This window comes from Amphiura filiformis, chromosome 9 (assembly GCF_039555335.1).
Source record: "Amphiura filiformis chromosome 9, Afil_fr2py, whole genome shotgun sequence".
Taxonomy (NCBI): Eukaryota; Metazoa; Echinodermata; class Ophiuroidea; order Amphilepidida; family Amphiuridae; genus Amphiura; species Amphiura filiformis.
The window spans coordinates 24,278,791-24,290,909 of NC_092636.1; the positions used below are offsets into that span (position 1 = coordinate 24,278,791).

At 36.9% G+C, this 12,119-nt stretch overlaps 1 protein-coding gene across 1 annotated transcript in view; it reads left to right on the forward strand.

The window, feature by feature from the left end:
• The first annotated feature begins 294 nt into the window (after positions 1-294).
• The window catches only part of LOC140160775 (uncharacterized), a 267,538-nt gene continuing 255,713 nt past the window's right edge, over positions 295-12,119 (forward strand). The window contains 3 exon segments of the mRNA XM_072184072.1: positions 295-927; positions 3,069-3,206; positions 5,054-5,163. Of these exon segments, the coding sequence (XP_072040173.1) occupies positions 686-927; positions 3,069-3,206; positions 5,054-5,163 (490 nt within the window). The 5' untranslated portion in view covers positions 295-685.

The window sequence follows — 12,119 nt, forward strand, 5'->3', positions numbered from 1 at the left end:
AACGTTTTTGTGTTTGCCGGGCAGTGTGTCGGATCATCACGGTGCCGCCGTGCATAGACGGTGATTTAAATATCAATTTAAAAGACTCGAACTGGATCAAGATCATCTGATCCCAATTCATGAATTGGCCTTCGTCATACCATAGACCCGGACCATAGACTCATTTAATACATGGTATGCAGCGGTATACTATTTCACATGCTCTGGCAACAAATAAAAGCTGTGTTAGAGACTGGTTTTTTTTTTCACTCCAGTGATTTGGTTAACAAGTTCTGCAGCACGCCACCCTCTCTGTTCACACCAGTCATTCAACGCTAAGCGTGCCACCGAGCAAGACGTCTGGCACGGTTCGACCACTCTCGTGGAACTTTCTGTTTCTTTCGCTGCTTTGCTTTTTGTAGAGGATTTTAACGATATTTGAGTTGCTTCATTGGAAAATTTATAATATTAGCTTGCTGTTTGCACATAACTTATTTTATTGGAATTTGTACTGAGTGGAAAAACTTATTTAACCTTGGAAAGTCTTACAACTTCTTTCTACTGTTCAACGTTTGGTATATTTTGACTGCGTTTGGTGGATACATTCAGCTAGTATTATTACTCATGCATCTGTGAAAAAAAGGAGAAATCAATCATATAATTATTGTTATTTTTCTGCTTGGATTATAACACAGAGTTATTAAACATGGCTTTAACTTTTGCCATACTCGTACTAGCCTTTTCACAAATGGCAATGGCAATGCAGATGACCAATGGAAATAGTTTCAGTAATACTTTAGGGGGACAACCTAACCATGGACGTCAACCGTATGATCCTATGATGCACAGTAATCAACATTATGCCAACACACCCGGTCAGCCTATCCCGTATTCTTCAGGAAATGGACAACAGGGACATGGTGGTGAAAATGAACTGGGTGGTGGAATGTGAGTACCAGTGTTTAAGCCTACTTTCAGAATGACAGAGAAAAGTGCCCCAAAAATGAAAGGAAAAATCGGGAAGGAAAAGGGACAGGGAGGCCGTTTTCCACTTCACCCTGATCATGGGCCAAAAATCCGCTGCGCAAATTTTACTAAATAATAAACCCCTTTTCACCCGATCATGGGCCAATATAATGTAAAATGTATGGAGTCATTGTATGTGTGTCTCATCGATTATATATACCGTGTCAAAATGTGCAACCGACAACTTTTGTTTCGTTTTTGCCCGAAATTTCTATGATTTTGCCCCCCCCCCCCACCAACAAAGCTGACTACATTTTGTTTCTAAATTTGACAAAATCGGTGACTGAAATAGTTAAAATCTAATTTCAATAATAATAAAATGTTTAATTAAGGGCCCAGATAGCAACGTTTGCACAGTATTTTTGTGGGACCTGAGAGCACATCAGACATATCGAATTGCATTCTGAATACGAGGAATGTCCTGATGATATTTTTTGTGAAAATCTGGATATAATACAAATTTTATGGCAAATTATTAAAAATTGATAATTTTGACATTTAAAACAGTCCTCGAAGTAAACTGAAATGGCCGGTAACGGTATGTACTTAAAATGTATTCAGTAGCTGGGATGAAAAGCCGATCATCAATTGCAAATTTTGACCCGGCTCATATTGAAGATATACAAAAAGACCTCCATTTTGTTGGTGTTTTGTGGAAAAAACTATATTTTCAATACGAAAGGTCAAAATTTTCCCCTCATTCGAGGACGGCTTTTCATCCAATATAGTATTGACCTAAGTTTGAATTACAATCTCCGCTCTATCAATTTTATGTTGACGTGTGTCCGACCAGAGAAGATCTTCTCTGGTCCGACAAAACCCAGGAATAAAACTAATAGGCCTATAGCCTATATATGTTATTGTGTAAAACTCCCGGTGACCACAGCCCTCCGATTTTACAATGAACGACCCGGGATAATTTACCATGATAGTTTACTAACGTTTTTCTCTAAGTTCAAAAAGAAAATGGCAGATGTTTTTTATCGTATTTGCTTAAAATAATGGCATATACGTCATGCAATGGTCCGTTTCAAGATAACTTACCGCATCTATTCGCTACTTGCACGGTTCCGCCATGCACTATGTGTGGGAGAGCCTCGAACTGGCAGCATACATGAAAGGAAGAATTATGTAACCTTACACAGAACGTTATGACTAGTTCAATTCCCATTCATGTATGCTGCCAGTTCGAGGCTCTCCCCGCACATAGTGCATAATGGCGGAACCGTGCAAGTAGCGAATATCTCGTCCTGAAGATTATAATTATAAAATCTAACGATTTGTTACACGATTGATTGAATATCGATGTGTTCGTGGATGGATATTTTATGAATAAAAATGTTCAAGAGCAACATTTTGAAACTTTATATTGTCAGTTAATTCCCTTTATATATTTAAAGGTATTTCGGTATCCTATACACGCGATATCAACATTACACTATATGATTGGTATATTATATACCCTTTTTGAGTTCCCATTAATAGTTTTCGTTGATAATGGATATGAGTCTGCACATCAAAATTCAACATAAGATCCCAATAATTTGTAGATTAATTGTATGACTAGTCATAAACTGTACATTCTGGACATTTTCAAGAGTATCTAATGACATGCATGATGTATTTGGATAAACGTACATCAAAATTGATGGGTACTAATCATTTTGATACACCCTGATATGGGTCCTTCTGTTGGCCTCCAGGGCAGGGGCCCTTTATTTCTTCAAAAGACCCATTTGGAGAGCCTTTAATGAATGGGTCTTTAGCCTCCTATTGGTTCTATATCTACAAGGAACTATTTTTGGGTTATAAAGAACCATTAGAGAACCCCTTTTTGCTGAGGGACAAAACGTTCTAAGTTACACGGTGTGGCGGGTTTTTTTCCTACTAGTGCTACATGTACACTCGACAAAATGAATGCGACGGTGATAAATATGGCCTAGGATATTGCTTGACTTGAAAGTAAAAACTGTTGTGTATTATTTTTGCATACGGAACTTTTACTAAGCATCATATAAATTTCTCATATTTTAACCTATTATTTTATGTCCATTTCGTTGCAGGCCTCACGTTTGTCCATACCAAGAAATGAGCATGGTTGGTCACAGACGACCGTGCGTGCGTGCTTTTACGCGTATGGTTAAAGTGTGGCGTCCAAACTGCGGCTACTCAGCCAATTGGTGTGTTGGCTATGAACAAAGGTAAGATTTAGAAAAGTGTTTCCAACTTTAAAATGAGATAGCTAGGAGCTTTGATTGAAGCCCGGGATATTTGAAGACTGAGACCCAGTCAGATTGAAGATAAATCCAGTCTGTCCCATGCATGTAGATAATATTTAGTAAAAGGCGTGAAATTGGGAATGATGAAAAAGGGTCACAGTCTGAGAGGCCTAAGATGCCAAAATAAGGAAACTGTAAAACATTACCCAAGGGTAAATCACAATTCCGGGGCATAATTATCAAAATAATGATAGGCCTAGTAGGCCTATACCGGTAACACAGAAATGATATGAGAAGCATGAGAATAAGAGCAAAACTGCAACATGTCCTGAAAAATGTGTACATCCATATCAAAACGATCAACGATGCAAACCGCCTGGTGAACATACCCCCTCCCGAAAATCACACACAAACCTAGCACACCCAGTGGCGCCGCCGTGGGGGGTAGGGAATGCCCCGTCAACCCCTCCCCAGTAAAAAGTAAAACCCAAATTACGAAAATGTGACTTTTGCCGAAATTTTGTGTAAAATTTGTTGATTTTCTTTCCATGGAATTCACTTTACCCCCCCCCCCCCTATAACAAAAAACAAAAAAATTAACACGCCCAATCATTCTCGAAATTGATTGGATAAAAGTTTCATAGCACCAGGTTGACATTCCTGTTTACAACATTCTAATCGTCTCATCTGTATATAATGCGTGGTAAAATACGATACTAGTGTAATGGACTTGCGGTTGGGGTCTTTTGCACACTGTAGATGATTATATTGGTCAAACAGGCGCTTGTTTGTGTTTTAAATCAGGGTCCCGAAATCAATACACCGTGGGTAAGAAAGTTAAAACGAATTGCGTTGTGTCTGTCCATTGAATGTATTATATGCTGGATTTCATGATGGTAAGTCAATTATGATAAAACCTGCCGTGCCACATGGCCATACATGCATATATTGAAGAACTAGAAACTAAACGAAAGTAGTTGGTAAGCTTAAGAATTGGGTGTTGAATTCTGCAACCTTGACTTTCACTTTCAGCACAAATACCAGGGATATGAGTTGTCTCATATCCCTATTCCCTGCTAAGGCTAATTGATTTTTAGTTTACAGTTTCCCAAAATTGAGAATTGCAAAATATTTAATTATTTTATTTTTATTTGACATTTTCTTTGTGACATTCAGTTGGGGTAACAACTATAAGGCTTCCCGTATAAAGCGCTCAATTGGGCACCGTCGCTTGGTTTGGAGATGCCGCTCGTCGATACAGCAATATGTCGCCCAATCGGCCGATTTTATATCGCCCAATACGACAAGTTTCTTATAATTATTGAAATAAGAAAGGCAATTGTGCGATAACAAAATATTTCTTTGGCGATTTACTTTTGATAAAATATTTATAATCTCAAAATGTTGCATCCTTGCATACTCTATTTCCTCGAATAAACGCCCCCTGTTTGGAAAATGCAACGCACCCACTTGAGGTCATTTTTAGAACGATAATTCCCGTTAAAATCATTAAGTAAGCTTAAAACTCATGCTGAAATGACAAACTAAAAAACTATGAACTAGAAACACTGACTTCTGGTTAACTTCCGGGTTTCCGACCATGATTTTTGCTGATTATTGACGCTATTATCGACCATGTGAGAAACTTGGTAAACTAGTACCGTACACAAGAAAGCATGAAAATATCAGCATTTTTTAAACATCTTGGTTGAAAAAAGTGGTTGGGGGCGTTTATTTTAGAGGGGGCAACTATTTGAGGAAATACGGTACTGGTATGTAAGACTCAGTAAAACTAATTTATATCTGAATGAATTCTGTTGTGATTTCAGGACTGCGTACTATACATCATATCGTCTGGAATATGAAAGCTCCTATGTAACCAAATATAAATGTTGTCATGGATGGGCAAGACTCAATGGAGAAACAGGATGCATGTATCGTAAGTATTCGCAATATTATTTTTTAGAAAAAATGTATAGTTTCTGACATGAAACAGGAACACAAGCATTCTGTTATTGATGAATTGAGTATTGATGTATTAATTATAGGGGTACTACACCCTCGATAATTTTTGTCTATTTTTGCATTTTCTCAAAACTAATAACACAGTGGTAACAAAGCTGTGTATATTATAAGGCAAGGAATCAATTACTACACTGGAATTTCAGTGACCCAAGACAAGCGGTTCGTTATTTATGATAAGAACAGAGGTACCGCTAGAATGTACCTCATTTCCCATCATATATACTGAACTGCTTGTCTTGAATCACTGAAATTTCAGTGTAGTAATTGGATTCCTTGCCCCAATAATATACATAACTTTTGTTACCAGTGTGTTATTATTTTTGAGAAAAATGCAAAATAGTCACTAAATTTACCACAGGGGTGTAGTAAATTTTAAACGATCAATTGATTGGAAAGCAAAATTATATTTCTACACTACTCAAATTTGGTACACTCCTTTGCTTTCATCGGGTCAACCGGCGTCTTCACCGGATGTTATTGCTCTGAAGATTTGTTGTTGTTAGCAGGGATGTAGCTACAGTGGGCGGTGGTGGGCGGCAAAGCCCACCACTCGGTTTTGGAGCCCACCACTCGGCAGCAATTTTAGCACTGGAGCCCACTACTCAGAGGCCAAAATTGCACAATTTTATTGGATTCCATTTTGGCAAAAAATTGCCAAATATGCACGATTTTCATTAAATGCCGCCCACCACTAAAACTATCCTAGCTACAACCCTGGTTCTTAGTGAAGTTGTTGAGACACCTCCGATGATGTCACAGATGTAGATGACGTCAAACGAGAAGATGTTGTGGCGCCACCTTGGTACCGGGCGGGTCAGAAGGTTGTCCCAGACAGGGTTGACATTGGTTGATGTCTAACCCTTTGCCATGGTTCAGTCTGGGTCTTTTAGTTCTGATATCATGGATTGTTTCCAAGACCCTACGAGGAAGTACAATTGATTGATATGTAGTTTGGTTGGTTGATCAATAAATTTGCAACATTTGATCTTCTTTATGGAGTTTCAATCATTTGAATATATTGATAATCTGAAATTCTGAAGTGATACTAAAAGTGATAAATATCACTGATAAGTTTATTGATAGATTGGGTGATAACTTTGCCCTGACTAATGCAATGAAATGGTAGCTGAATTCACTAATAATATGGTATTCGCTGGTGTGTGATTTCAGCAGTATATAGCTTTATTCACTGATGTGTGACTTCAAAAGAAAAACTAGTATTTTGATGTAGGGTCAGGGTTACCGTTTTGTGGTGCATATAATTATGATATTAATGTTACTACAAAAACAAAACTTACCAGTCAACAATACAAGAAGTGCCACCTGTCCCACATTTTTTGATTTTTCAATCAGTGGATAAGTAACAATTCAACAATTTCAATTAAAAATGATATTATTACGCCTAAATGCTTTGGAGCAAGAATAATGGCTACCAGCACTTTGTGTAAAAAATTTATTTGCTTGCAATCTTGAAGAAGCTGCAGAATGTAGCTTATTTCGGGTGGGTAGAAGTATTTATTTGGTCAAATTATCTTCAAATGAATTGATTCATGCACTCTAATTACTTGTTTGGGTTATTTTATGCCTCATTAACTTTGTCACCAGTTTGTTGGCTGCAGATAACAGGACCAGGAGGGCTAAAGAGAAGCCAATGGTGCCTGACAAGTTAATGAATATTTTGAGACAGCGTTGAACATGTCGAAAAGATATCATACTGGTTTCTTGAGAAAATCATGGGTAGATATTTTTGTGGACTTGCGGTGAATCCTCGATAGCATACGGTGTCTTTGATTACTACTTCAGTCAATGGAGACTAATTATAGAAGGCGTCTTCTGGAATCCATGTAGTGATGTCATTTGTGCGTATGTGTGTATCAGTATAATGTCGGCTGTTTGTGTCATGATGGCTTGTCTCAGTTGTGCGTCTTTGTATTCACTAGGATCCACAACATGCTCATCTATCAGGGGCACAGTTCTTAAACCCCAATACATTTGTACATTCAATGAATGACCTTTGAAGATTTGGGTACAGAAATTCATACTCTACAACTTGAGGTCAAATTATGCACTGTGATTATGTAATTGATGTTATTGGACTATGCCATTGGGATGAGGCTATTGTGGTCCAGTCAAGCTGCATGGGTGTGTTCAGGTGTAGAATCTTGGGGAACAAATTCATAATCAAGGTGCTAGAAGAAAAAAGATTGTTATGGGGGGGGGGGGAATTGGGGTAAAAAATCAAAAATTAATGTTAATTATTAGCCTTTTTAGAAGCTGGCCTGCATGCAACCAGGGCATATTTTTCAATAACCCATCTTTTGTCCCTTAATGTCCAGGTTTATTAATACCACACATAATATACTTTTTGTCTGTGGAAAACACAGACATTTGATTATTTATCCTTCAGCAGCGACCATTTTCCCCTCTCACGTGGTAATTTGCAGTATCGTTATAATTATGGGAGACCTAAGTTTCAACTCACAGGACAAATATGGTCATGTAAAGTAGTAAGTATTGGATTTGTTTATATATGGTATATACATATCAATTAAACTTTTGAAACCTAAATCTGGCGTGATGGTGCGACAAACTGATACAAGGATCTAATTCAATCAGACGCCATTAGACACCTTGCTGAGGGGCATCTGGTCCATATTAGAATTGAAGACTCCATACTTGTATTTTAGCAATACAAATAATTAAAATACCAATTTCAAATATTTTGTGGTACTTTCTTGTGTTACACAAATCAGTAGGGTTGTAATGATATATCGGCTTGCTGTTTGTCATTTAGAAGAAATATCACAGTTTTGAAGTTAGTTTTAATGGACTGTACTGGCACTGGTTTTCAAATTTTGGATCATTGTTCTGGTTTGTTTAAATATAGTTAGACAAGGCATTTTCAAGACCAGGGAAGTGCCCTGTCAAGACTAAATCCATTTTCCAAATTGAATGATTTTATAAATTTAAAGACTCCATTCAAAATGTTTTAAAAATATCAGAAATTAAAATCCTACTGATTTTACTATCTCTTGTGTAAACATATCAGCACAAACTGCTATATTTACTGCTTTGGACTTTCTTTGATACTAAATTTAAGCTTATTTCATAACACGAAGTCCCACAAAGTTAATGTTTTCGTGTGTCATTATTGTGTGGTGCAATTTGTAAAAGAAAGACACACAAATTTTAGTTCTCACTGCTCAGGTCTCACTGCTTCTTTGTGTCCTCTCTAATTTTTTCCCAGTCAATTTGAACCATTTTGATGCTTCCCCAGCTTTTTAAAGTTTTAATATGTGGCTACGCTTTTAATCTGTCAATTGCCAACATTTGTATCACTAAAATGTATACTTTTCATACCGATATTTTGTAACCAAAATAAAAAATTGAAGTAATAATCTGCGTGCTAGCCATAGGCTTCAACATAAAAAAAACATTTGTATCACTTAAAATGTATACTTTTCATACCGATATTTTGTAACCAAAATAAAAAATTGAATTAATAATCTGCGTGCTAGCCATAGGCTTCAACATAAAAAAAGTCCCAAGTTTTGAGATATTTTCTCAAAATATCAAGAGCTATCTCAAGAACTGCTGAACCAATACTAGGCTTGTTTGTACTCATTTTAAAGCATTTTCCATGCTGATTCCAAATATGGTCATACAAATATACAATTCTGAAATGTTTGAATTTTTTTAAAAACTTGTCGTCTGCAGTCGACACCCGCGTGGAGAGAGTTAAATGTGCGTTTTGAATATGGTGGAAACATTGCGTGTCTTGTTGTCTTCTTGTTACCTAGCAACCAGCAGGTAAAGTCAGTCATGCAAGTCCCACCCACAAAATGAATCTCCCGTCAATTCACTGAGTCAAATTATTTCATTTTCATTGTATCAAGTGTCTTATTGTGTGAACATGATAAATAGTTCATTATATAAATGGCTTCATGGTTAATGTTTACTTGGTAGAAAATTGAAATTGATGTGAGTTGTCAGAAAAATTGATTGGGATAATTAATCATTTAAAGTGGTTATATATGGTAAGATATAACTACAGGCTTTTGTACATTTTTCACAGGGTCGGCCTAAATGGCAGGGGGGTGCGGCGGAATTTTGAGGTGGTGGGCCTGTGGGAGCTGATGACATACCGGTAAAAGGGGGTCTTTAGGAACTGCAAACAGTCAAATTGAGGGGAGTTTGTGGTTGAAAATTACATGAAAACTGAGCAGAAATGATAGGACTGAGCAATTTAGGGGTCTTTTAGAGCTGAAATGATCAAAATCAAGGGTCTTTTAGCGATCTGTTTTGGTTTTTAAAAAAACAGGTCTTTCCAGGAGAGCATACCCGTATGGTCATTAGCCCCCCTCCCTGAAACAGGGTGCATAATCATTAAAAGCTATTAAAATTCGCTCAATACCTGTTATCTGTCATGCCTGTGGTATAGACCTACTTCCGGCCCTACATGCACAATGAACTGACACTCAAGCAGGACTGATTCACATTTAAGCCAAAATCTTTTGACAATCTTTTAAATTTTGGTTTTTATTTGTATTGATTTTAACCTGGCCTAGATACATTGTTGATTAGAATTGAAACGCAATTACAGAGGCTGTGATTTATACTTTCCTATTTAGTGGTGTGAGATCATATTGATCATCCCATATGGAAAATTGACATGATCATGATTTATCTATAGGGAAAGAAAGATGCCACCATCAAAATCAGCTTGCCAGCAGATTATAATCAAGTTTAAGGTCGATATATATTCATACTTAGGGGCGTAGCAAGTGGGTGGACAAAATCCAGGTGCCCTGAGCAAAAGCGAAAATGAAATAAGGGGGAAAGGAGAGACGTTAAAAGAGCCTGCACTGCTCCTTGTCCATGGGGCTCTTCCTCCCAGACTCTTGCTACACCCCTGCCTACTACATTTATCAAAATAAATCACAATTAAAATTTGCAGTATTTATTTCTAATTCAACTTTGATAATGATCATAAGAATAGAAATAATAATTTGAAGAATGTTTGTCTCTTCTTCCACAGTCATAAATTTATATTATTTTAGTCCTATTTCACAAACAATGCTCCTAAATGTAGCATGAGGTTGAACAATATTTGACCCATTGTGCTGCCCAGTCAATCAACCTGGGCTCCATAAAGAATTCCTCAAATGTCATTCATTTTTTAAAACTAATTTCCTTTTGTAGGCTAATATTTACCATTCCAGGTCACTAAGTCATGTAGCATATAAAGTTGAGCCAACTGAGGAATGGACTGAGTGATGGCCGATTAGACCTGAACAAATTGGGTGACAAAAATAACACCTTTCTGAATCCAGTAACATATGCTGGTAATTACCTAACCAGACAACGGCCATCATAAGGATCCGCAACATGCGCATCTATCAGGGCACAGTTCTTTAACCCCAGTACATTTGTACATTCATTGAATGACCTTTGAAAATTTGGGTACAAAAACTCACACTTTGCAACTTGAGGCGAAATTTTGCACTGTGACTGTTTAATTGAGGTTATTGAACTATGCCATTGGGATGAGGCCATTGTGGCGGTAGTGAGTACAAGTTCAAAAACGTCTTTCATTCATTCAGCTATTAATAGGTTAAGCATATGAAGGTTAATTTAGAAAATTACAGAAAATGATTAACATGGATTGGTTTTAGATCCCAAAGGTCCAATTTTGGATATTACCATACAATGTACATGGGGTAAGGAATAGCCTTTGGTTATGCCATGGTTATGCTATTTTTAGGAGTTCAAATTAGGCCTAATTATGAAATCGAATTTTTTTGTTGCAAAATTTTGCATTACCATACTAAAATTCCTTTGAACAGAAAATACTATCATACATTTAAAGTACAGATTATTCCGGCAACAAAATGTCACAAAGTAAGTCGCACAGCTTTTAGTGCTCCATGGTTTAGCTTTTGTTTTTGCTTTGTTTTGTTTGTTTGTTTTGGTTTTTCATTCAATGTTTTCTTTGAAATAATGATGATGTCATGAATTGGATTGTCTGCTAGTACGTTTAGCCTGCTGTTCTGGTCACTTTTCAGGCCCTTTCAATCGGGATGTATAATTATCAGGCTCGACTTACATTTTGATGCAAGGATTATCAGACATTATTTTATTTCGAAAAAAAACCCTCAGTTCATGCCAGCGCATACCCGTACAATCTACATCTTCTCTATTTGTGTATATTTCTCTTGATTTCCGCAGTATTTCCTCGCTTTCCTGTCCAGAAGCAGAAAGGTTCAGAAATTTAATAAGTTTGACCCTTACGGGGCAGGGTATGGTCAGCTGCATGTGTCATTTAAGAGCATGTTGTGTGAGTTTTGTTTGTTTGTTTATTTGTTGTTGATCAGATTTGTATCCATAGATTTTTTTTTCCTTTGCCTCTTAGAAAATGATGTTATTTCTTTTTTTGAATGAATAATGACTAAACTTGATAATTTTGTATGTGGGTGGTACAGGTAAGAGACGATATCTTACACTTCCCACAATGCATTTCTTCCGTTTCAATTTTTTGATCTGATTTGCTATCTAATGCAACATGGGACAGCAATGACGAAATGTACCTCGATGAACAGAGCACATCCAGATCTTGCAAAATATGTTTATTTCTTGACTATCAACTCATGTTTAGCCCCAGGGTTTAGCCAGTCTATTTGCAACATGAAAACAAAGGGATCCTGTACAAACTAATACAAAATATAAGGAGTGTAATTTGTTATAATGAGGTATACGTCATGTTGCAAAGGATTCTGGGAAGGGTACAATATCTTCTCTGGGTGCAAGTATGTAGCAACCCAGATGCTCAAAACTGCCAAACTAAAAATGAGTTCAATGTTGAATTGTACA